General features: G+C 41.7%; 1 protein-coding gene and 1 pseudogene across 1 annotated transcript in view; both read left to right on the plus strand.

Moving 5' to 3' along the window:
- LOC139476069 (dynein axonemal heavy chain 5-like) overlaps window positions 1-19,038 on the plus strand; it is a 71,783-nt gene extending 52,745 nt beyond the window's left edge. The window contains exons 61-83 of the mRNA XM_071259308.1: window positions 379-481; window positions 776-963; window positions 1,924-2,091; window positions 2,684-2,821; window positions 3,337-3,594; window positions 3,852-4,046; window positions 4,696-4,851; window positions 5,208-5,390; window positions 6,079-6,322; window positions 7,324-7,629; window positions 8,198-8,337; window positions 8,828-8,995; window positions 9,506-9,641; window positions 10,257-10,396; window positions 10,701-10,865; window positions 11,225-11,419; window positions 11,851-12,001; window positions 12,540-12,651; window positions 13,144-13,300; window positions 13,964-14,176; window positions 16,921-17,049; window positions 17,495-17,621; window positions 18,589-19,038. Of these exons, the coding sequence (XP_071115409.1) occupies window positions 379-481; window positions 776-963; window positions 1,924-2,091; window positions 2,684-2,821; window positions 3,337-3,594; window positions 3,852-4,046; window positions 4,696-4,851; window positions 5,208-5,390; window positions 6,079-6,322; window positions 7,324-7,629; window positions 8,198-8,337; window positions 8,828-8,995; window positions 9,506-9,641; window positions 10,257-10,396; window positions 10,701-10,865; window positions 11,225-11,419; window positions 11,851-12,001; window positions 12,540-12,651; window positions 13,144-13,300; window positions 13,964-14,176; window positions 16,921-17,049; window positions 17,495-17,621; window positions 18,589-18,872 (4,056 nt within the window). The 3' untranslated portion in view covers window positions 18,873-19,038. The remainder of the gene's footprint in view (window positions 1-378; window positions 482-775; window positions 964-1,923; window positions 2,092-2,683; window positions 2,822-3,336; window positions 3,595-3,851; window positions 4,047-4,695; window positions 4,852-5,207; window positions 5,391-6,078; window positions 6,323-7,323; window positions 7,630-8,197; window positions 8,338-8,827; window positions 8,996-9,505; window positions 9,642-10,256; window positions 10,397-10,700; window positions 10,866-11,224; window positions 11,420-11,850; window positions 12,002-12,539; window positions 12,652-13,143; window positions 13,301-13,963; window positions 14,177-16,920; window positions 17,050-17,494; window positions 17,622-18,588) is intronic.
- Window positions 19,039-20,432: 1,394 nt separating this feature from the next.
- LOC139475186 (uncharacterized) lies at window positions 20,433-23,939 on the plus strand (annotated as a pseudogene).
- The last annotated feature ends 2,957 nt before the right edge of the window (window positions 23,940-26,896 follow it).

A 26,896-nucleotide genomic window follows, 5' to 3' on the forward strand; every position in this document is an offset into this window, starting at 1 on the left:
AATCAGAATCAAGTATTTGCAGATATGGCAAAGTAGATTGTTTCAATTGGCAGCTGAGTCATGAGTTATGTTTCGCTTGTTTCTGAAGATATCCTCTACTAATACAGCTATTAATCCTTTACATGTTCAGAAAATTTACACCCAGCTTTTATCAAGATTCCACTTTAGATCTTGATCATTGAAATAAAGAGATCCTGTGGTCCTTGATTCTTTTGGATGTACTATTTTGGTCTAAGGACCATATTGTCTGTAACCTAAGGATGTTACTTTATATATAATTTGGTAAACTGCTGGTTAATGTAGGATAAGTTGATTGGGAAAAAAAAGGGATTGGACGCGAATTGATTATGATCTTACACCTACTATTGCTGCTTACAGGGAGACAAGGCGTATGCCATGGACAAGCTAGAGGCTGCTCGTCCTGCCCTTGAGGAGGCTGAGTCTGCCCTTCAGACCATCAAACCTGCTCACATCTCTACCGGTAGGTCAAGCCCTGGTTTCTAGTAGACATTGAAGCAAGAATTTCCCCAAACTCCCTGGCAGGGCTACAATACTTTTGCAAAATTCCCCAGTTGTAGGAAAGGACTTCTTTCTATTACATATTAAAAGACAATTAGAAAAATTTGCACTTGAATTATTTACATTTAAAAAAATATGTGCTAGTATAGTCAAACGTGGTATAATTAATGTGTACACTGTTTAATTGTGTTGTGGGAAAGTCTCGGAAACTGTTACGATTTTGTTGAGGTAAAATGTGTTTATTTTTGTTTTCCAGTGAGAAAGCTTGGCAAACCTCCACATCTCATTATGAGAATCATGGACTGTGTGCTGATTCTGTTCAGACGAAGAGTCGATCAAAACCAGCAGGACCCAGAACGACCTTGCCCTAAGCCATCTTGGGGGGAGGCTCTCAAACTGATGTCTGGAGGCGGCTTCCTACAGTCGCTGCTCAACTTCAACAAGGTAAACAAGAGTTGTCTGCCTTGTCTGCTAGGATCTGCAGGTCATGAGACAAGTCCGGATGTACCAGATGATGAGCCTTGTGTCATCTATTTATATGCTGCTGCTGCTGGTGCACTGTGACTAAACTGTGCGTCGTCTTAGGTGCCGCAATTCGATGTGCAGATTTGCATGCCTTAGGCATGTCAGACACCTGTGAACATTGGTTGGAATCCCAGATTTGTCATATTTTTTTCATCTTATCCTGCATTTCTACTTAATGCTTCTACTGCTATTTTCTTAGTACACCCGTCTAAACTCATGATAGAGAACATGTTGGTTATCCAAGGACATGTAAAAAAGGTTAAGAGGATGCTGTCTTGTTCTTGAACTGGGGAGCAAAATCTCAAACGTAAGTACAGTCCAGTCACTAGCAGTGATGTGATCCTATGTGACGTCACTTCCGGTCAAGTGGGGTCAGCTGTGAGGGTGCTAGCCACACGACTTGGTGTAGCCAGGACCTCTCACAGCTCCGTCTCAAGAAAGGTCAAGAAAAAAGCAGTATAAGCATTAAGTAGTAATGCAGGATAATTATTACAAATGTAAAAAATATTTAGATTATACTAAGATTATGTTTCTAGGTGTGTCAGTGCCTGTATTCATGGGTTTCTTCAAAGTGATTAAAGATCTTGAGATCTTCTTTGGGCTTTCCTCCCAAGCTGACTAGCCGTGATGTGAATGAAATATTGTTCAAAGAGACACTATATACAATCCAAACTATGTCTAGACCTTGTATCAAATTGTCTCTGTGTAGTTTGGGCCAATCTTTGAACTGTAGGTTGAAATGCATGATAGAATTTGAGGCAGGTTATCGTGATGAATTTGAACTTAAATTAATCTTCCTTGGGCGGCCATCTTACCAAGGCGGGTCGGTTATACATGTAACACAGGACACTGACCCATCTGTCTGAATTGTTCTTGCAGGATACCATCACAGAGGAAATGGTAGAACTGATGCATCCATTCTTATCGATGGAGGACTACAACATTGACAGTGCTCGTAAAGTGTGTGGTGACGTTGCCGGACTTGCATCATGGACCAAGGCTATGGCCTTCTTCTATGGCATCAACAAGGAAGTCCTGCCTCTCAAGGTGAGTCCCCCTTCATGGAGATCATTGCCAGGATGTAAATCTTAAGGTCACATCTTGCGGATCACATGACTATAAAACACAGGGTTGGAACGATACATCGGTGCACCACACGACAATACGTTTTTCTGTATCGATACAAGACGATACACTCACTGAAATATATTACTTACCTTCTGTTTAATGACCCCCCCAGCGTTCTTGTCAGTGAAATATTGCAAAAGTAGTTCACTACTAAAATAGCAGCTACAACCATGTGTCTACAGCTAACCTGCTCTGAAACATTAAAAGAAGTTTCCACGTGATCGACATAAATATGCGTTTCGTGATAGTATCGTATCATGACCTTTGTACCTAATACATATTGTATCATGACCTTGCTGTATCATTTGACCCCACTGCTCGTTCTCGCCGTCTGCAACCCTCATTGCATTTAAACTTGGATTTCATTTCTGATATTACAGTAATTTTTTAATTATAAGCATCAAGAAATTCCAGGACCAAGTTGTATTTAAATGTTACAGTTTCAACAGTATTTACTGGTAAACAGAAACATGATGTTTTCCCTTGTGTCATACTTTGTGTTTTTTTACAGGCTAACCTAGCCGTGCAGGAGGCGAAACTAGGCGTGGCCAATGGGGATTTGGCCTCCGCACAGGCCCAACTTGATGCTAAACAGGCGGAACTGGATGTTGTACAGGCACAGTTTGATGCTGCCATGTCAGAGAAACAGGTACACGAAAATAACAACATATTATTAGAATCTTCTCTTTTACTGCGATACAATACCTCTGTGTGAAGATCTCACAAACACTCCAGTGTGCATTAGGTGATTTCTACTCAGCCAATGAGCATCAAGGCTTAAGGTTCTTGTTACGAGTGAACAAAGCATTAAGAGCAGCAAATTCATAGTGTATCGTGAAAACGAACATAAATGGGCAGTTCTGAATGGAAACAATAACCACTGCACTATTGTCGTGGATATATATTATTCACCTGTCATTGACCACACTGGTCAGACTGGCCCAGTTACTTCCTGCCTGCCTGCCATGATATTGCAGGAATATTGCTGTCATAAAACAACATTACCCGTACATATGACTTCAAAATTTACAAACCTTTTAGGACGGTAGTGTTGAAAATGTACAGACCATGATGAAGTGTTTGAATAATGACTCGTAGTTTTAGTTCACCTTTTTGAGAAACGTGTGTGTTTAAGCAGGTATATAATAAGACTTTTGGCTGCAGGCTCTGATGGACGATGCTGAAGCCTGTCGGCGCAAGATGAACAATGCCGAGGCTCTCATCAACGGTCTGTCCGGAGAGAAGGTCAGGTGGACAGAGTCCAGCAAGAGTTTCGAGTCCCAGATCCAACGACTGGTTGGCGATGTCCTGCTGGCTACCGGCTTTCTGTCCTACAGCGGACCTTTCAACCAGGAGTTCCGTAGTCTCATGCTCCGCAATTGGAAGAAGGAGATGATACAGAGCAAGATCCCATTCACTGATGTAAGTCACCAGTGCCAGATCGGTTTTGTTCCAGATGGGCAGGCTTTCACCTTGTGGTGAGAAGTTGGTCGAAATGTATAGATATTTTCAGCTGAGGTCGCTAGGCAGAAACAAGTTCATAATAAATTTTACTAGACATGGGTTTTCAAACCAGTGACTAAATTCATAGATTGTTGATTTGCTGGGTATGCTCTGTCAAAAGAATTCCTGTCTGCCTTGCAAAGCCTTGTCTAACGTTTGTTGTATTGTGTTTGCAGGACCTGAATATCATCTCCATGCTGGTGGACAATGCAACCATCAGTGAGTGGAACCTGCAAGGTCTACCCAACGATGAGTTATCCATACAGAACGGCCTGATTGTGACCAAGGCAGCTCGCTTCCCTCTGCTCATTGATCCCCAAGGTCAAGGCAAGGCTTGGATCAAGAGCAAGGAGGGTGGCAGTGAACTACAGGTTGGTAGCTTGGTCATGAAACTGTACAGGATAACGAAGCACAAACTTAGGACTTGATGTGGAACGTAGAGGTTCCAACATTTATCGGGTTAAATCACTCGGGGATGTCATGCTTCAACAATGTATGAATGCATTGGAATTTACACCTGTAGATTTGAAACACGATATGCCCACTCCTGTATCGATTCATTTATTTATTCTGTGTTGAATTTTGAAAGGGAAAATGTGCTAAGTTTTGTAATAAACCAGACTGATAAGTACAGGGGCTGTCATGAAGTTAATGAATATCACTAAACAAAATAGAAATCAAACAATAATGTGAGACGAGACTAAATTCAGAAACCTCTTTGTAAAATTTACAGCTCAATTTAAGTATCTCATGTATAACGTATGTATTGTACACAAGGTCGGCATATTGTGACAGCCTTACAATTCGCGTTGAAGAATCGGTCCCTGTGCCAGGATTGGTTGATGATTGATTCCAGTCCCAGACCTGCCCCATCCTTGTTCTCAGCACCAGACTTGGGCTTTCCTCCCCCTCCAAGCTGTCACATTGTGATATGACTGAAATACTGTTTGCAATCACAAATCACTCAGCATTTTATCAATTCTTCACATATTAAATTTGATTGATTTTGTTTGTTTTCAGATCACTGCTTTGAATCACAAGTACTTCAGGTCCCATCTTGAGGATAGCTTGTCCTTGGGACGTCCCTTGTTGATTGAAGATGTGGGAGAAGAGCTGGACCCCGCACTTGATAACGTCCTGGAGAAGAACTTCATCAAGTCTGGCAGCACCTTTAAGGTAAACAAACCACTGCTTCCCTTACAACTTCTGAGCTTAATGCAAACATTTCTCTTCTCTTTCTGAACAGTCTCATCAAAATCACAAATTTTATTCTGCTGCGATGACTCTGCATGAATATCAGACAAGCTCTAGACAGCTTTTTGTAGGAGCCAGTTTGGCGAAACGACTTGACCTCATGGTTATTATAAAAGTTTTCCATGAAGGACGAAAAATAATAAATGTTTTGCTGTTTGCCTATTTGCTTTTGCAAGTAAGATTAATTTTCTTTCTTTTTTCTTTAGTCTATCATGTCAAACATTTCAAATGACAAGACTAGGCATGACACCATACTCATCTGTATGTCTTGTGTGCAGGTAAAAGTTGGGGACAAGGAGGTTGACGTGATGAATGGCTTCCGTCTGTACGTCACCACGAAGCTGGCCAACCCTGCATACACACCCGAGGTGTCTGCCCGAACATCCATCATCGACTTCACAGTGACGCAGAAGGGTCTGGAGGACCAGCTCCTGGGAATTGTCATCCTCACAGAGAAACAGGTACAGTGTGGAGGCACCTGTAGGCGTTGTGTGAATTATCATTTATCTTCATCACTGAATGTGGGGATGTCGAGGGCCCAGTGGGGCGCCTAGTGCTAAAAGCCTTGCCTCCTCAAGCTGAAAACTTGGGTTTGATTCCCAATATGGGTACAATATGTGAAGCCTATTTCTCGTGTTTCCCATTATAATATGCCTATTGCTGGCTGTGTCACACCAAATACTGTTATAACCCTGCCTGAGGCTTGCCATTATGGGCATAAAACAAGACTGGATGTCTTGAACCATGCCAGGTTCATTGGTCATGGGAATATTGCTGACTGCGACATTGGACAACGGCTCAATCACTCTGTTCTTAAAGATGGAGATTTTTTATGTGAAATAGTATGTAAATACTTGAGCTTTCTACAATGAAAAATGTAACATAAATATAGCTAGTTGGCGCGAAAAAAAAAGATTGAATCAGACGGGTTGGTTATGTGGTTCCGATGAGCAGGGCGGGGTGCGTTTGGGTGAGATGTTTTCGGTTCTCCTGGAACACAACACTGGAAGTTTCCACTACCCTTTGGTAATAAGAAAAGATCAGTAATTAGTACAAGTCAAGATAAGTATGCATGATATTTTTATTCTAACAAATATATTTTGGATTAATTATGATGTGAGACACTAATGCTGCTTGTCATCGGTGCAGGAGCTGGAGGCGGAACGTACGAGTCTCCTGGAGGAGGTGACTAACAACAAGCGGAAGATGAAGGAGCTGGAGGATAACCTGCTGTACCGGCTGACCTCAACCGAGGGGTCGCTTGTCGAGGACGAGTCGCTCATTGAGGTACTCAGGATCACCAAAGCCACCTCTGAGGAGGTCAGTGAGAAGTTGAACATAGCAAAGGAAACCGAGATCAAGATCAACACTGCTCGAGAAGAGTTCAGACCAGGTAGGGACATTCAGATTCATGTTGTGTTCATTAGGTTTGAATTAATGCTTATGTTTTTATCCCAAATCCTTTGAATCAAGTTTCTGACATGTTTTGTTTCATATCAAATTCGAATGTTTGAATCATAGTACAAGAATTTGGAACTCTGGTGTGGATGACTCCTTTGAGAACTATCCTGTGTCTAAGTATTGTCTCTGGATTACATCTACTTTAAGTATTGCCACTACTCCTGAAACTATTTTCAAGTCATGGCTCCTCAAAATTGTCCCGTCTCCTCTATGTGTTGCCACTTCTCCTCAGACTATTGTCAAGTCTCCTCAAAGTATTGTCAAGTCTCCTCAGACTATTGTCAAGTCTCCTCAAAGTATTGTCAAGTCTCCTCAGACTATTGTCAAGTCTCCTCAAAGTATTGTCATGTTTTCAAGTAGTGTCCTGGGCTGGGACGGGTAACTCGGGTACCCGAGTCAGGTTGGTATTGAGTAGGACCCGGGTGCCCACAGGACTACCCGGACCAGTGGTTAGCCTCATGATACAATGTATATCGTTTAATGAGAAAAATTCACCACTACAACTCTATATACAAGTCCCTAATGTTCACATTTCTTTCTGTCTATCCTCTCATTCCTTCTGACTTTTATATGTTTTAAGAAAACATACAGCTTCAGTTAGCTTTGATGTATGCATGACCAGATCATTTTATTAATGAACCTAAATACATTTTGCCAGGGATCCGGTAAATCAATTCCAAATCATACATTTTGTAGCCAGCTCTTCACAAGTAGGGTCAGGTACCCGGGTAGTATTTTTTGGACTCGTCTCAGCCCTAGTAGTTCCACATCTCCTTTGTATTAATTGTCATATCTCTAAGTATCGTCATGTTTTCAAGTAGTGTCACATGTCCTATGTATTGTCATATCTCTAAGTATTGTCACGTATTCAAGTAGTGTCACATGTCCTATGTATTGTCATATCTCTAAATATCACCATGTCCTTTCTTCTAGTGGCGGGACGGGGCAGTATCCTGTATTTCGTCATCGTGGAGATGAGTATGGTGAACATCATGTACCAGACATCGCTCCGTCAGTTCCTGCAGCTGTTCGACTCGTCAATGGCCCGCTCACAGAAGTCTCCCATCACCGGCAAGAGGATCAACAACATCATCGACTTCCTCACCCTGCTTGTGTTCAAGTACACCTGCCGCGGCCTGTATGAGAAGGACAAGTTCCTCTTCACCATCCTCATGACGCTCAAGATCGAGATGTCCTTCATGAGGGTCAAGCCAGAGGAGTTCCAAGTCTTCATAAAGGGTGAGCCACATCCTAATTTCATCATTCTTGTCTGTGTCTCATGTGTGCGTGGTATAGTGATCAAAGTTGACACAATTTATGGATAAGAACTTCTTTATTTTACTAATGGCGACGTTTCGATATTGAATCTTATGCCGTTGTCAAGCAAGGATCTTTAACGAAATGTCACCATTACAGTAAAATAAAGAAGTTGTTATCCATAAACTGTGTCTACTTTGCCCTCCGTCAACTTCTAAGAAATGCCTATCAAACAATTTTGTGGAAGTGTTTTACCAGGAACAGGTATGCAAGATATGTACAGTAGTAGAAGAAGTAGAATATGATTCTAGAGCAACTGCCTTCCAGAATATAGCCCATGAAGAAATGACCCCTGGATATCCCACCTGCCCCCTCCCCACACACCGTCTACATCCCCCTCCCCACACACCATCTACATCCCCCTCCCCATGCACCGTCTACATCCCCCTCACCCTCCTGAACTCCACACCAGTGTAATATCTATAACCATCACTTGTGTCCTCCAGCTTCAGATTGTGTTTTGTGTTCACGAGTTGTGTTCTGCCCCCAGGTGGCGCTGCACTGGATCTGAACGCTGTGGAGCCGAAGCCCAAGAAGTGGATCATGGACATGACGTGGTTGAACCTGGTGGAGCTGAGCAGACTGCCCCAGTTCATCCAGATCCTCTCGCAAGTCGGCAGGAATGATAAGGTGTGTACGCTGGTAGATGCGGCTTTAGGGATGCCAGGGCAGAGTAGGTCCTGAACGGGTCATGCTTGGCGTATTCAATAAGTGGGTGAAAATCAGGTGGTGAAATTGTTGGCATACCCTGATGGGACGTATCTAGTGTTTTATTATTTACAAGCCACTTCAATCAAATCCGATCTTCGGAACATCACACATATTAGAACTTCAGTCATATTAGAACATAGCTATAGTTACAATAGGCCCCCAGCATTAGAAGTAACTAAATGGATTTGGTCCATTTGGATTTGTCATCCTCTCCTGACGGTGTGAAAAGTTGCTCACAATATCAGTCGTGCATGTCATCGTATCCTAATTGTGTAGATCGATGCTCATGATGCAAGTCACTGGATGGTCTGGTCCGGACTCGATTATTTACCAACTGCAGTCATATTGCTGAGTGCGTCTTATAACAAACAAACAGACAAACCAGACAATCTTTGCGTTACTTCTCCAGGCTTGGAAGGCGTGGTTTGATGAAGATGCCCCAGAGGAAGTGACGATCCCGGATGGGTACTCCACAACACTGGACACGTTCCGGAAACTACTACTCATCCGATGCTGGTGTCCGGATCGAGTCATCCCTATGGCCAGAAAGTACATCGCAGAAGCTATGGGTGCTGAGGTAGGTGATCTCAAGGATGTATGCCATGGATGTGGCATCTCCCAGTGAGGTTGGGACAAAGTAGCCAGTGCCTGGTGCATGGGTACAATGATATGTAGAGGCTGGTCATGTTAGCCACAGGTACTTGGTGTTCGTCCAGTCAGTTGTGCATTCAGGGAGAAAAAGATGGATTTGCAAATTGGGCAATTGAATTTTCATGGTCAAACGAAAGTTCAATTAGACTTACCAAGTCCGGGCAGTGTTCAGATTTTGTTTAATTCAACTACAAAATCAGAAATTGTAAGATGTTTATGAGACATTTTCATAGCAGTTTCCTAGATTTTAATGGATTTGAGGTTTGAATTTCCTTGCTTTAGATGCCAATGTCACAATTATAATTGTAACGGCACAGTTAAAAGTAAGCTTTCACAATCAGATTTATTTTTTCACACAACTACCTGATGATAACGTTTGCTTCCCTGGTCCACATTGTCTGCCTGTCTTGCATGTGGTTCAACTTTCTTGCTTCAGTTTGCGGAGGGTGTGATTCTCAACCTGGAGGCCATGTGGCAGGAGTCCGCCAACCGATCTCCGATGATCTGCTTCCTCTCCATGGGATCAGATCCGACTGACGACATTGAGAGACTCGCCAAACAGAAGGGAATAAGTGAGTGCCATCACCACAAACTGTCTTCATTTGACCCTCATTATGTGGCAGACCAAGTGGCAACAGTATCTACCTATTCAGATGGCTCTTACACGACACTGTTTCCAATCACTTACCGCTAGTTAACACCATTTACAGAGAGACATGTCATTACTGAGTTGTTTCACAGTATGGAGGGATGGATAAAGATGGCAAATAGCATCAGGACATTTTCATGGTTTTATCAACTTTTGATGCGACATTCTATATATCATAACCAAATCTGAAAACAAATCTTCAGGACAATTGGATTCACAGTCAATGTCTTAGAAACTATACTGATCTGAATCTCTGCTAATACCGGTCAGTGTCATCGAGGTACATGTAGTAAACAACTCTGGACGAAGGAAATACTTCACTTACATGACTTCAGTTATTCGGTTTCAAATAGTGATAGGTAAAGAATGATGCACTCGGGACACTACAAAGTACCTACTTAACCGGGTTTTTGTAGGTTTCCAGTTTCTACTTCATGTAATTCTACTGTATATTTAATCATTAGAAGAGGTTCCTTTAAGTCAGACTCCCCGTGTCTGTGTCTTGTTTCTAAGAGCTCTATCACTGTCATCTCTGCAGAATGTGGCGCAATCTCCATGGGTCAAGGTCAGGAAGTCCATGCTCGGCGTCTGCTGCAAGTGTCCATGTCTGAAGGTCGCTGGGTACTACTGCAGAACTGCCATCTTGGTCTGGACTTCATGGATGAACTGCTAGATACGGTGAGTCAACCTTTTGTCCTTATTTATATGATGCTTAGAATTTGATTTGTTTCATGCGTAAACCTCTCAGACTTTAAAATGAATCTGTATGAGGGAAAGTATGTAAGAGACAGAGTTGCCTCCCATGCGTGTCAGGATCTGCTGGTCGTAGGCTTGATTCCTTGATTTACAGCACCATGCTTGTGCTAAATGTCTATGGCTTGATGGTGAGAGATGTTGATGTTGAGAGATGTTGATGTTGAGAGATGTTGATGTTGAGAGATGTTGATGTTAAGAGATGTTGATTGTCTGATTGTGTGGGCAGGTGACAACAACGGAGCCGATGAATGAAGCGTTCCGCCTGTGGGTGACAACGGAGGAACATCCCAAGTTCCCCATCAACCTGCTGCAGTCGTCCATCAAGTTCACCAATGAGCCCCCACAGGGAGTCAAGGCTGGCCTCAAGAGAACATACGCTGGAGTCACACAGGTTCGGACACCCATCTTGTAGTGCCACTCTTCCCAAGTGCTATAATTTCACATGAGGATTATTTCCATAAAGGAACTGATATGTACATGTAAATGATATGAAATATGTTAGTATGGCAATCAAAAGTAAAATTGTATATTCATACTTCTTATCACGTTACTATTGATATTTTCAACTGAAGTTTTGTTAGATTTTGCAAATACCTTGTTACCGAGCAGTAGAGGGGTATCTGGAAGGATGATATCGCAATATGAAGGCACAACCACTACCTAGGGATCTACACTACTCTGCATACCTGTCATTTGTCTTGCCTGATGATCATGATGATGATGATGATGATGATGATGATTGTCCTATAGGAACAGCTGGAGTACAGCAACCTGAACATGTGGAAGCCGATCCTGTACGGCGTTGGCTTCCTGCACACCACCGTCCAAGAGAGGAGGAAGTTCGGACCCATCGGCTGGAACATCCCGTATGAGTTTAACCAAGCTGATTACTCCGCCACTGTACAGTTCGTACAGAACCATCTGGATGATCTCGACCCCAAGAAGGTCAGTCTGACTTCAACAAATTTGGGAAATTTTGTGTTGGATGTCAATTGAAAGATCTTTCGGTGTTCATTGTTATTCATATAGTCAAGCCTTGTTAGTCCATACCCAGTATATGAGGATTAGATTACGATTTATCCAACCAGGCATCAGGTCTCTGTTATCAAATATTGCATCAAAGAAGAGATTGGGTCTCCGTTATCAAACACTGTATGAAACAATGGATTAGGTATGTTATCATACAAGGGAAAAGGTCTCTCCCGTTATCAAACACTTCATCAAACCATGGATTTGTCTCTGTTATCAAACACTGTATGAAACGCGGGATTGGGTCTCTGTTATCAGAAATGGTATTAAACAAGGGATTGGGTCTCTGTTATCGGAAACTTTTTTAAACCTTTCGGAGAGAGTTAATGATGTGTGTTGAATTTCAGGGAGTCAGCTTTGTGACTGTACGCTACATGATCGGCGAGGTGCAGTACGGAGGGCGTGTAACGGATGACTATGACAAGCGTCTCCTCAACACATACGCCAAAGTGTGGTTCAGCGAGCATATGTTCCAGGACAACTTCCAGTTCTACACAGGTGGGTGGGATCCCTGCCTAGAATAGGTCCCCAGTAAACTGTGCTTGTCATAAGACGCAGTTAAATTGATAGTGTGGTCAGGCTTGGCGTCTTGGTTGATAGTGTCACCGTACCCGGCATCACCGTACTCTGGCAGCATAGATTGTTGCTCACAATATCAATCACTGGTTTGTCTGGTCCAGACTTTTTACAGGTTTTCATGATATAATTCTGGAATATTGCTGACTGCGACGTTAAATTTCATGTGGATCAGGAGGCTGTGTGAATGTTTTATGCCAGTCAGCAATAATCCAAGTATATCATGGCGGCCTGAACAATTTTTGACCAAGGTCTGACACTGATTCGTCCCTTGCTATGATATTGCTGGATTATTGTTAACAGTGGCATTGAACATGCTCCCTCAGTTCCTCAGTGAAGCAGGAAATAAACATACAGTACATTTTACTCTGATAATGTGAGGCTTTATTTAAATCTAGTGTTCAAGTCCCGGGCATCGAGAAGCATTCTGTGTATTCTACTACATGTTGTGCTATTTCAGGCTACAAGATCCCACGCTGCAAGACTATTGACGAGTACAGACAGTACATTGACAACCTGCCCCTCAATGACACCCCTGAATGCTTTGGACTTCATCCCAATGCTGATATCACGTGAGTACTTGTCACCTTTATCACAAATACCGTGAACGTGTTCCTGTCATACCCGTGATTCTGGGTTCGAATCCGTCACAAGTAACCGACACTTGTCTGAGAGACGACTAAATGGGTTAGGTGGTCAGGCCAGGTGACTTGATTGATTGTAATACTCCATGGCCAGGGCGATGCTCATGCTGTCAATCACTGGTTTGTCTGGTTCATTTTTATAGTTTTTCCAGGCCGCGGTGATATAGCTGGAATTTTGCTAACGGAGGCGTTACGTCAGAATCAAACTTGGTATTTGTGAGAACCTAATATAGGGGTCGGGGAGAGCGATCTAATTGTCTCTAAACAGCCCCAGTCTTCCCCCAATAAGTGTCTGTAACAAGAACAACTCGAGGTGGGGACCCAGTCGTGTCGGGAAGGAAGGAATAGCAAGACTTGAATGTGTTGCAGAGTTCATCACTTGAGTTGAATCAGTTATGTAATGATTTGTGTAATATCCAGATACCAGACCAACACCGCCAACACCATGCTGGACACTATAGTCAGCATCCAGCCCAAGGACTCCGGCGGCGGCAGCGGAGAGACTCGCGAGAGCGTCGTCTACAGACTTGCTGACGACATGTTGGAGAAACTCCCCGTGGACTACATTCCATTCGAGGTACGGAGTCTGCAGATCATGTGTCAGTAGAAGGAACAAGTTGTGGCATGTCTTCTCACATTGGGTGAAGCTGCATCTTGTCATCATCTCCTATATTGTTGAAAAGTAAAGGGACACGTGCCAGTATTGTAGAATGTTCTGTTGTTGATGGCTGTGTCTGAAGAGACTTTCCCTCAATCTTTATGTGGTGACAGGAACTGCTTGTTATCAACGAATCAGTGAAATGAGTCCTATGTTCACATTGAGCATTGGGAAACGATCTTTGAGGTTCATAATTCTTCCTTCCATCACCATGGGGAAATTTTGCACAGTCTTAGTGCCAGAATCCTACGGTTGAGAGTTTTTTGTTCCCTGATTCACCGATTATGATCATTGCTTTGTCAGCACAATACCCCTGCTCGTTGTTTCTCCAAAGTGGTAAACGTCTCAGACCGACACCACTTTGGGATTTCCTCCATCAAGCAGACAAACCGTAGTATAACTGAAGTATTGTTCAAAGCGGGGTTGAACCTAACTGACTCACTCACACCATCAGTATTTTGAACTCTCCTGTGGTGCAAGTACATACTAAGTTATCGTGTAAGTGTATCGTGTAAGTGTATCGTGTAAGTGTATCGTGTAAGTGTATCGTCGGTGTTCAAGCATGTCTCTCTCTCTGTCTAGGTGAAGGAACGTCTACGAAAGATGGGTCATCTCCAGCCTCTCAACATCTTCCTGAGACAGGAGATTGACCGGATGCAGAAGGTCATCGCTCTCGTCCGCATGACTCTGAAGGATCTGAAGTTGGCTATTGATGGTACAATCATCATGAGTGAAAACCTACGTGATGCCCTCGACAACATGTACGATGCTCGTGTGCCAAGTAATTGGAAGAAGGTATGTACACTGCAGTCGCTTCCCTTTGTTGCTTTACTAAACAATCTGTCATTTTTTAATGGACAAGATGTATATTAATACTATATTACATTAAGTAATACGTTACCACTGCTGCCCGCCCGTCTGTCCACCGAGGACTTGCTCTCGCAAGAGACAAGAGTGAAGGGTGTCACATGGCAGCTAGGTGGCTACGCACGTGCTGCATGAGGTGATTGAGATCTCTGTGGAAGATTTCGCTATAAGAGCAGTTGTGGGGGACAACAGCCTCGGTATAACAGTGGTAACGTATTACTTATAGAATATTCCGAATAGGAAAATTCTACAAAACTAACCTTTGTCAATTTTAATTTTCATCTGGTTTCATGTTTTTAGTAACTTAATATTTTGTTCCCTAACCCTGTCCTTGTTAATGTCCCTTCTTTCTCTATGTTCATCTGTGTAATCCCTGTCCCTATTAAACATCTCTTCTTTCTCTATGTTCATCTGTGTAACCCTTCTTTGTTTTCTTCCTGTTTGAACTGTTGGAAAGTGAAAACTGGGATGTTATAGTGTCCCGGTTTGAACTGTTGGACCCGGTCTGAACTGTCAGGAATATCTCACAAGAAATAATAATCGGTGAAACTCAACATTTAAGCTGAGCTTTGAGGTTTCCCACAGATGTTCATCATTTCAAAGCACAGGTTAATGATCTATTTGCTCCATAGCCATAGTCAGGTGAGCAAGTCTAGGTTGACCTATTGTATCTGACTGAAGTTTTGGGTCCCAACTATTTTGCAGATGTTTCTGCGGCAGGTATATTGAGGATGGACAATGAATGTCAGCTTACTCACTGTGCACATTGTCTCCGCTGTTGTTGGCTGTGTCACAGATGGTTGCATGAGCAACAGTTAATGCTTCTCTCAGCTTGCATGTAGTTGCAGTGTCATGTCCCCGATAGACACAAACAGTATGTCACGGACACGGAGTGAGAAGAACTTTGAATGTCTACTTGATAGTTGTGGGTGAATGTCTACTTGATAGTTGTGGGTGAATGTCTACTTGATAGTTGTGGGTGAATGTCTACTTGATAGTTGTTGGTGAATGTCTACTTGATAGTTGTGGGTGAATGTCTACTTGATAGTTGTGGGTGAATGTCTACTTGATAGTTGTGGGTGTTGGTGAATGTCTACTTGATAGTTGTGGGTGAATGTCTACTTGATAGTTGTGGGTGAATGTCTACTTGATAGTTGTTGGTGAATAGTCTACTTGATAGTTGTGGGTGAATGTCCACTTGATAGTTGTGGGTGAATGTCTAATTGATAGATGTGGGGGAATGTCCACTTGACAGTTGTGGGTGAATGTCTACTTGATAGTTGTGGATGAATGTCCACTTGATAGTTGTGGGTGAATGTCCACTTGACAGTTGTGTGTATTATGCATATTTTACACAAACTTTACATGTCACAAAGTTGGAGGTAGCAAGGCTTTCAATGTCCATAGTGGGGTTAATGTGAGTCGATGGTGTGTAGAGGGGGGGGAGCTGTATTTGCACTTGATACGGTACTGACACCACTTGGATCACAGGATCAAATATTATAGCCAAGTTTAGCACTGTCTCAGGGATGAGAATTTTTTTGCAGATCTGCAGAATTCCACTGATTTCATTTCATCAAGGGTCTTTTTTGTGATATATGCCATTACAATATTTGAAACGTGAAGATCCGGGTTAGAATAGGTCTTCAGAAACCCATACATGCAAAAAAGACGACTAGGCTTGTCGGAAGAGGCGAATAACGGGATCGGGTGGTCAGGTTTGCTGACTTGGTTGATGCATGTCATCGTATCCAAATTGCGTGGATCGATGCTCATGATGTCAATCACTAGATTGTCTGGTCCAGACTTGTTTCTTTATGACCGCCATCATATAGCTGGAATATTGCTGAGTGCGTCGTTAAACAACAAACAAACAAACAAACAAATATTACGATATATGCATAAATCATATATTCTCCCAGTCTTCTTTACAAAACCCATTCTCATCCCTGCTGTGTGTAGATAGTCTTATAACATAGGATCACATATAGTTAAGTCCTTCACTATCAGTACACAAGTTATGATTAGGGAGCACAGGTGGCCCATTCATCGAAGGCGCTGCAGGTTGTTATGCAGAGTTGCATCCCTTTGGTGTGCCAGAATTCTATGACCATTGGTTTGAATTCACTCTGATCATGATTGTTGGTTTCTCAGCACCAAACCATGCTTGTGGGTGGCCAGAGTCTACAATCTGCATCACTTGGACTTTCCTCCCACATCAAGCTGACATGCTGTGATATAACAGGAATACTGTTCACAGCAGTGTTAAACCCAACTCACTCACTCACTGTAACTAGACTAGGTTCTAGTAGATTAATATTTAGCATTGTCAATAGCTTCAGGAGAAATTTGGACATACTTTTTTTGTAAATCATATTAATGATGTATAAAAATATCTTGTGTCTGAATGTATGAATTCAGAATAATTCTGTGAACGTTTTCTTAAATAGTAAATGTACATTATAAACTTGCTAAGTATATGCCTTGTCGGGTCATTGTCACACAAGTTGTAACCTTTAGGATTGAACTGTAAGATGTCAGTCAGTGGAATATAGTGTCATGTATCATAATGTGCGTGTGTGTATCATCATGGTATCTGTGTTTAATCGGTAATGCCATGCTGTGTTAGTCATGTATGCTCTGTCTGTATGCTCTGTCTGCTCTGTCTGCAGGTGTCCTGGGAGTCGGCCACTCTAGGGTTCTGGTTCACAGATCTGCTGGACAGGAATGCTCAGTTCCACACCTGGCTGTTTGATGGCCGACCTACCTGCTTCTGGATGACCGGCTTCTTCAACCCTCAGGTACGAGTTCTTCATCCTCAAAATATTCTTCATCATCATAACATACAGAAGCAGCGTACTCATCTTTGTCCTGCATGTCAGTAAATGCTCAATGTCAGTGAATGCTCAAATGTTACAATTTCCAGGGGGCATGGGTGGCCCAGTCGTCTTAGGCACCACAATTCACTGTGCAGAGTTGCGTCCCTTGGGCACACCAGAAAAAAAATGATCGTGGGTTCGAATCCAAGTTCGCCCTGATTATGTTTCTATGTTTGTCAGCACCATACCATGCCAAAGTGGTAAAGGTCTGAGATAAAGGCCTGAGACCAACATCGTTTCAGGTTTTCCTCCCACATCAATCTACCACGTGATATAACTGGAATACTTTTCAAAGCTGCGTTAAACGCAACACACTCACCATAGTTTCAAATTTCATAAAGACGAATTATGATATTGTTGTATCCAGGGTTTCCTGACTGCCATGAGACAGGAGATCACCCGAGCTCACAAGGGCTGGGCCTTGGACAATGTCTTCCTTGACAATGACGTCACCAAGCTGATGAAGGAGGATATCAGCACACCCCCATCTGAAGGTACGTCTTTTGCGTGTAGACCCTGTGGGCATCCTAGAGCAGAATACGTCCCCAGTTCCCTGTCTCCCTGTAAGAATGCTAGAGCAGAATACGTCCCTAGTTCTCTGTCCCTGTCTCCCTGTAAGAATGCTAGAGCAGAATACGTCCCTAGTTCCCTGTCTCCCTGTAAGAATGCTAGAGCAGAATACGTCCCTAGTTCTCTGTCCCTGTCTCCCTGTAAGAATGCTAGAGCAGAATACGTCCCCAGTTCCCTGTCTCCCTGTAAGAATGCTAGAGCAGAATACGTCCCTAGTTCTCTGTCCCTGTCTCCCTGTAAGAATGCTAGAGCAGAATACGTCCCTAGTTCCCTGTCCCCCTGTAAGAATGCTAGAGCAGAATACGTCCCCAGTTCTCTGTCCCTGTCTCCCTGTAAGAATGCTAGAGCAGAATACGTCCCTAGTTCCCTGTCCCCCTGTAAGAATGCTAGAGCAGAATACGTCCCCAGTTCTCTGTCCCTGTCTCCCTGTAAGAATGCTAGAGCAGATTACGTCCCCAGTTCCCTGTCCTTGTAAGAATAGGTCCTCAGTACCTCTTGCTTGTCTCCTTTTAAGGATCGAGGAGCAGAATTGTTCTTGATACCAAATGCTTCTCTCCTGTGAGTATTTCAGAGCGGAATTGGTCCCCAGTACCCTGTGCTTATCTCAAGAGACAACTAATTAGAATCAGAATTGTATGGGGGTCGTATACGTCACTGGGCAAGAACCTTGAAAACATTTCATGATTTAAAAAGGGGTTGTAGTAATATCTTGATAATTCTGGCAGTTCAGTTTACATTAGTGTGCCTCATTAAGATGTTTCCTGTCTGTAATCAATAGAAGACGTCTGTAACAACTTTCAATTTGATCATTGACGTTATGATCAACTTCAGTACAAAGTTGTCATTCAAATCTTGTCAGCCATTTCACCAACTTGTCCTGTTCCCCCACAGGTGTGTATGTATACGGCCTGTTCCTTGACGGCGCCGGATGGGACCGGCGGAATGCACGTCTGATCGAGCCCACGCCGAAAGTCCTGTACACGCCTCTGCCAGTGGTGCACGTCTTCGCTTCCAACCAGGAGAAAAACAAGGCTGCCAATTTCTACGAGTGTCCCGTCTACAAGAAACCGAGACGTACCGATCTAACCTACATCTTCCCACTACTTCTCAAGACCAACAAGACTCCGGACCACTGGATCCTTCGTGGAGTTGGCTTGCTGTGTGACACCAAGTAAACATGGATCTTTATATAGCATTGTTCGGAATTAAGGGCAGTCCTGGTGTCCTTGAGTCTTACTCCTGTTGTATGTGAATCTAGGGACCCTGAATGTTGACAAGGACCCAGCATTTCCAGGCTTAATTTCGAACACTATATAGCAAGTCTGTTTCTGTTACTATTGGCAACACCAACACCGACCTGGAACTTCTACCTGAAGCATTGATTGCAGGAGCGCTATGTAAGAAACCTTTTTATTCCAGACCAAAAGAAAATAATAAAAAAAATGTTGGCATATGCTTGATGTCTGTCAAGAATTTGTATATATGGTTGGTTTAAAAATGTTATCTTCAGAGCTCCAGTGAGATAATGAAAATGTCAGAAATGTCATTTACATACAATGTTGTGCTATATATCATGATATATATGAAACTGTACAGTGCTGATTCAATGTGGGGTGATATTTGACTCGGTCATCTATCCTCAGTCCTGGCATACAAGTTCTACCTGACTGTCTCATGTTTTGTCATCTTCAGATTTGATTAATTTTGTCACTTTTGTACAAATGCACAATCGTTTGTTCATTATTGCTTTACATTTGTCTTTTTTGCCCAAATGTGTTTCTTAAAATAAAAAATATGCAACCAACTGCAGACAATCTTTATGTACTCAGAAAACGTATCACCTGCCAAAATTTATTGATGTTACTTTTTCAAAATACGGAGTACGGCTACAGTATCAAAAGTCTTTGAAATTAATATATTTGTGTCTGTACATATGCTCAATATCTGCACAGCTGTACACTCTCATCAGAGTAAGATTTGTATCTTTACATAAATACATATGTTGTTTTTTATCAGTATTGTTTTTGTCTGGTTTGAGTTGCAATAAGAATGTGCAAGAATGTCCATTTTTGCTCAGTTTACTAATATGTACATTTCTTTGAAGTCCGTCCTTGATGCAAAGCATTAAACATTAGTTTCAATATTGCTGTTAAATGTGTGTTTGGTATTGAGAGTTTTGTGCGTGTGTGTTGTATTCCTTATCCAGTATTACAAGATAAAGTCAAATTTACGAGAGCACAATCGAAGCCAAATCTTCCACATCGCCAGTATGATCCATTGTGATAAGTTGATGGGGAACTAACCCGTATCATATCCAATACACCAGGACCAATGTTAAACACTGATGAGTAATATTCAGCAGTACCACTGATTTCTACGTGTTATTTTCCAATGTATCAAATATACGTCCTGTGTGATAATGTTGACGGGGTTCTGTTGTGTATTTTACGTGCACGGTTTATATTTGTATGCATTTTGCATTTGTGATATCACCATATTTTATTTTTGTTTGAAGAAATAAAGTTGATAAAAATCATTGATATTGTTTTGTGTGACATTGATGTGAATTTTATCCTATATTGCTTGTGTTGTGGATGTGATAAACTGATCCAATAAACTTGGTGTCGTGATCCGATAAATGAGGTCACCTAGCCGGAACTACTTTCAAACTCCATACATCGCATGACTATGCAGTGCCATCTTTCTCAATCAACTATTGACTGATATTGACCAATATGATTGAATATGGGTTTCCCAATGTGTCAGTGTTTCTGTAGACATTTCTGCAAGGCATTTGGCACTATATGATAAACTGGACAGTTCACTCAAATATTGTGTTCCTACTCAGTTTCTAAAGTAACTTCGAGTAAAGTTGCATCTTAAACATTGATTATTTTAAGAATGACATTACATAAGAGTTTTCCCATATCATATATCAGAAATACAAGATATGTTTTATGCTTGTCAGAGGCTCGCATACTACAATTGTTATTTTCTGAAGAAAACATACAAGATACAGAAACACACAAGGGTAATAATCTTTTTATGGTGTTGTGAATGTTGGTGAACGCTGCAGTCAGCAATATTGCAGCTGGATCACTGCAGCGTGTTCACAACATGTCTGACCAGACAGACCAATCTCTGAAAAGCGGCATTCAATTCCATCGGGACAAAATGATGAGTCATATCTCTGAGCACACCACCCAGTCCACAATTGAGTGGTGTGAGTGAGTGAGTTGGGTTAAACGCCGCTTTTAACAGTATTCCAGTCATATCACGGCCTGTCAGCTTAATTAGGGAGGAAAGCCCGACGTGATGCAGGTCTCGGACGTTTACCACTTCGGTGAAACCCACGAGCACGGGTATGGTGCTGACAAACCTAGAAACATAATCTGGGCGAACCGTGATTCGAACCCACAATCATAAGTTTATGGCGTGCCTAAGGGATGCAACTCTGCACAGCGAACCGCGGCGCCTTAGACGACTGGGACACCCGTGCATGATGACACATGAGCAACAAGCATGTCGGAAAGCATGAGAAACATTCAATACCACTGACACTGCAACAACCCTGTTAATGTGGACTGTGTCGCATCCACTGATTTTGTCTGGATTAACAAACATCAGGAATGATGAATCATGGTTAATTGTAACTCGAAACAAGATACATGTCCCTGAACCGAATAACAGTATGTGAGTGATGTTTTATGCCACAATGAACACATTCCACTACACTGGTCAACAAATAACCTGTTCGTAGACAATCCAAACAAAACTGTTTGAGAAGTGTTCTATTGCAACATAAGCTAAAGTTTAGCCATACTTTAGGCTATAATAGAGTGGCCAGTAAGTAATCAAGCCTGCCAAACCTGTGGATCAACAATCAGCTCCATCGGGATCAACAGATCCTCAGTTTAATCTGCTCTTTACCAGAAGCATGACTCGGGGATTCGGCTGCTGATTTTCATTGTCTGCATAATTACTCCACAGGAGTACCAAGGTACATTTCTGTATACACACGTATACCCCGGGTACCTCTGTTAATACACTCGAGGTACCTTCCTTTATACACAAATATACCTCAGGTACCTTTCCTATTAACATTTATATACCTACTGGCTGTTTGTGTAACTCGATATGGAGTTTTTTAAATTGTTACAACGATTGTAACACCTCACAGGAGGGCTTACAATCATTGTAAACCCTTGATAGAACAAAAACTACGAACAGCCTACGAGACGCACATGCAGATTTCGTGCCATTGCAAGACGCGCGTGCAGATTTCGCACCATTGCGAAACCCATGTGCTGAGGTCACCGGTTTCATTGAACCAAGTTCACCTTGAGTTGAACCTTTCTGTTGACACGTATACCTCAGGTACCTTTCTGTTGACACACGTATACCCAAGGTATCTTTTTGTGGACACCTGTATACCCCAGGTACCTTTCTGTTGACACTCGTATACCTCAGGTACCTTTCTGTTGACACACGTATACCTAAGGTACCTTTCTGTTGACACACGTATACCCCAGGTACCTTTCTGTTGACACACGTATACCTCAGGTACCTTTCTGTTGACACACGTATACCCAAGGTACCTTTCTGTTGACACACGTATACCCCAGGTACCTTTCTGTTGACACACGTATACCTCAGGTACCTTTCTGTTGACACACGTATACCTCAGGTACCTTTCTGTTGACACACGTATACCCCAGGTACCTTTCTGTTGACACACGTATACCCCAGGTACCTTTCTGTTGACACACGTATACCTAAGGTACCTTTCTGTTGACACACGTATACCCCAGGTACCTTTCTGTTGACACACGTATACCCATGGTACCTTTCTGTTGACACACGTATACCCAAGATACCTTTCTGTTGACACACGTATACCCCAGGTACCTTTCTGTTGACACACGTATACCCCAGGTATCTTTTTGTGGACACACGTATACCTCAGGTACCTTTCTGTTGACACACGTATACCCCAGGTACCTTTCTGTTGACACACGTATACCCCAGGTACCTTTCTGTTGACACACGTATACCCATGGTACCTTTCTGTTGACACACGTATACCCAAGGTACCTTTCTGTTGACACACGTATAGAAAGGTACCTTTCTGTATAACAAGGAATATGAGGAAGTCTGTTCACACAATGTACAAAATATGTATATGTTTGTCCGACAAGTAAACTCGTACGTAAGAGGCGACTAACGGGATCAGGTGGTCAGGCTCACTGACTTGGTTGATGCAGGTCATCGATCACAATGGCGTGGATCGATGCTCATGATATCAATCATTAGATCGTCTGGTTCAGACTTGATTATTTACAGACCACCGTCATATAGCTGGAATATTGCTGAGTGCGGCGTAAAACAAAAAAACAACCCAAAATATAATCAACCAAACATAGAGAAGTCGGACAAATAATGACTCATATTTCATTTTCTGATCACTGCTTTTGGTTGAGTCTCTCTAACTGACGACAATCATGGGCCTCCGCAGCCCCAGCATCTCCATGTGATGTTTGAAACTGAAGTAACAGAGCAGAGACCATATACCTCTTAGTCTGACCATGAAACAAAAAAAAGAACCAAAATACAAGATACATTTGAAGTTTATTAAATTGAAACATTAATAACACATTCTGTATAAAGACTTTTTGTCAGCTACACATTTTCTTAAAAGTCTACAAAATACATCAGGTCTCCGTTGTGATGTAGGAATAGGTATGTACAATGATGTGTTAATCTGAACACTGTGTAATGAAGGGATCTGCAAATATCAATTCAAATATAAAACATATATCTAAATTGAACAGTTTTAGAACAGCGTGAAGGAACTTTAACATAGCAGTGTTTCCGTTTAACAGTAATGACTTTTGACTTTGTATAATGAGGACCATGCTACCAAATATTGCTGGAATAGCGAGTGAGTATGGTTTTACGCCGCTTTAGCAATATCACGGTGGGGAACTCCACAAATGGGCTTCACACATTGTTCCATGTAGGAAATCAAACCCAGCCTTCAGCATGACGAGCGAACGCTTTAACCACTAGGCTACCCCACCACCCCCATATTGCTGAAATATTGCTACAACTTAACTTTCTTATAATCACACAGTGCCAGGTCAAATATGAACATGAGCACAAATTTCACAATTTGTGTTGTCTCCTTACAGACAATTCCTCTACTTTTACTGGCTGCAAAACTCACCGAAAGTTACAAGTGATTACAAGAGTAAGCTAAGGTGTGTGTCAAAAGTATTTTATTAATTCAGCAATTAGTGTCTTGAAATCATGACCTATTAATAATTCTTGTCAGTCCGTATGATGTCAGTTAATAAAGTTACTGGAAACACTCCATAGCACTACAAACAGTCAGTGCAAATCCATCTTACACTGTTAACAATTAAGTTAGAATTGTAACATTTCAAACAAACAATCGAAATTCTTTTTCCTCATTTCCATATTCCACCAAATGTCAGATGTAAAGCTATGTAAATATAGTCAGATCTTTTACACTGATACAAGATACAGAAATCAGATAGGTTTGTCTGAACGCTTCCCTCACACACACCGAGAATGTAGAAGCATCGTTGCTGACTGACATTTTAGAAAGTTCTCCTCGTGCTACCTCCTATGGAGGTGTGCTCAGATCTTCATGCAGACAGCTATCAGAGAAAAGATCTGATTTTTAATTATGAAAAAAATATTAACATGGGACGCTTCAAACAAGTGCAATGACAAGTGCAATTAACAACGTGAGACAATGAGCACCAGCTGATTGGTCAAGGACACACAAAACACAACATTATTCAGGCCTCTTTTTTTTGGTGAGGTGGTTTACAAAACCAACTGACAAGAAACATACTTAGAAAAGAGAAAAAAAAAATCTTTTGACAAAGGCTTTGGGGCCTAACTGTGTTTCACTATCAGACGTTGTGCCATGAAAATAATTACTAGTTGCTAGGAGGATTGCACCTCTGCTGTCTACTCCTGGTTCCTGGAACTACTTCATTGACAACCAATCATCGTTGAAAACATCGGTGGATGATCGCCTTCAATTTTTCTGTAAATATTGGTTGGTGTTCAGATTTTGGATTCTGATGAGCTAGTGCCTAAACATCGTCTACACCTGCTACTTATACAGCTCGAAAGTCTAGTCAAGTTTTTTTCATTCATTAAGAGCAACTTATATGGATCTATACCCCAATACATCGCCTTTACAGTATTAAAGAAGTTGTTATCCATAAATTGGGTCTACTTTGTCATCCGTCAACTTCTAAGTAACGCCTATCAAACAATTTAAGAGGAACTTAATTTGATAGTTGAATATAGAAAAACTCATCTGACCACTTACATTGAATGTCCTGGCCCAACATTTTGTAAATCAACTAACTAAATATAAACATAATAAAAGCCTTACATAACTATTCTACACATCAACCTACACCTTCTCATTAAATGTCAACCCTATATCATACACCATATACCATTGTAAAAACATGCACCGAGAATGTTGTTTTGGCTCCGGGGAATCACAAATATTATTTTTAATAAACTATATAATTAACAAAAGCATTTCCTTATTATCCAAATATGTCTCCCACATGAGATATGATGTGAGGTCAAGCATGTATGAGGTCGAGCAATATCTCCAAATAGCACTTTCCTAATAACAACCATATCATGCAAGATATTTCTGGTTTACAATTTCGGCCAGGGTACATTTTTGTAGTACTCTATACAACAATAGTTGAAGCCATTCAGTGGCAAAATAAGCCAGAAAAAGAGAAAAACGGTTATTAATTCCAGTTCTTAACCACAATGAAATTGCTCCAGTATTCCCTAAGTTATTCCCTGTCAGTATTCAACTGCAATGTTCATGGCAATCCTGAGCTACACATTGCATAAACCTGCGACATTGTTCTTAACTATTAAAACAGTTCAGTCAAAACATGGTTAAAAAAACAATAAAGAGATAAAAACATTACACAGGGTTATAAATTCCCCACAAAATACACAAACAATAAACAAGACGGCTCTGCATACAATGTCAGTATCACAACATCTAAAACAAACTAAACAAGCATGAAATACTCATATCCCCCGGCAATATGACATGTCTGGTTATGTAGAGCACTACTGCCATTTTCAGCCTATGTCAAAATCATTGCCAAGGAAATTCGAAAAATTTAATTTTTCAAAAATCCCAAACTATCAAAAGGCACAAGTTCACCGCTAGACCTATCTATGTGCCAAGTTTGGTTAAGATATCTCTCCTAGTTTTTGAGTTCTGCTCTAGAAACAAAACGTGACGGACTGATGGATGGACAGACAGCACCCATTCCTATATCCCACTTCCATTTTGTGGTGTGGGATAATAAAGTCAAACGTTAATGGCAAGATTCACTATGTAACAAATACCGGTACTCCGGTCACAGGGAAGTTATACCATGTCTTCTGTTACCATGTCTTCGTGTTATTCCATGCGCATCACAAGTCAGATCCATCTATAAGACTTGAGTACTTGTGCAATGACACTAGTTGCTAATCTTAAACCAGACTATTTCCTTGTTTACAGATGTTTTCAGCAAAATCGTGGCAGGCATTAAGGACAAGGGCACAGACGAAACAGACATTTCAGATTATTTTTGTTTTTTGTTCTTCCAAAACTTATGTTGCCATTTAAGCGGTGTTAGTTAAGTTTGTCTTGCACATATTTTTACATGTGTCCAAATAGTTAAAAGTTCTTTTCAGATAAATGCTTCACACACTTTTCAATATTTTGGGTGCAAGTGCATCTGTAAACTAATTTCAAATAAACCGTTAATTAACAGTTCTGTTATTTGTCTTGGTGTCCTTGACCAAGGAAACATCTCCCTTCCAAGCTCTGGAGTTCTCTCCCTTTCAAGACCTTGAGTCCAGAGTTCTCTCTATCAGTTATTTGATTTCAAGAGTAACCTCCCTTTCAATTCCTTGATTTCAATAGCAATTCTCCCAATCAACTACTCAAGACCTGGAGTAGCAATCCTTCCATGTTCCCGAGTCTGACACAAGACACACGACTAATGACACTGGTTCTGAACCAAGACCTTGAGAGATACTCATGGAGGCCTAGCTGAGTGAGGCGCTGTACGACAGTTAGTTTGACAGCCATATCACTACATGGAACACCTATCATCAG

Source organism: Haliotis cracherodii, unplaced genomic scaffold, assembly GCF_022045235.1.
Source record: "Haliotis cracherodii isolate W230 unplaced genomic scaffold, xgHalCrac1.p SCAF_3, whole genome shotgun sequence".
NCBI classification, from domain to species: Eukaryota; Metazoa; Mollusca; class Gastropoda; order Lepetellida; family Haliotidae; genus Haliotis; species Haliotis cracherodii.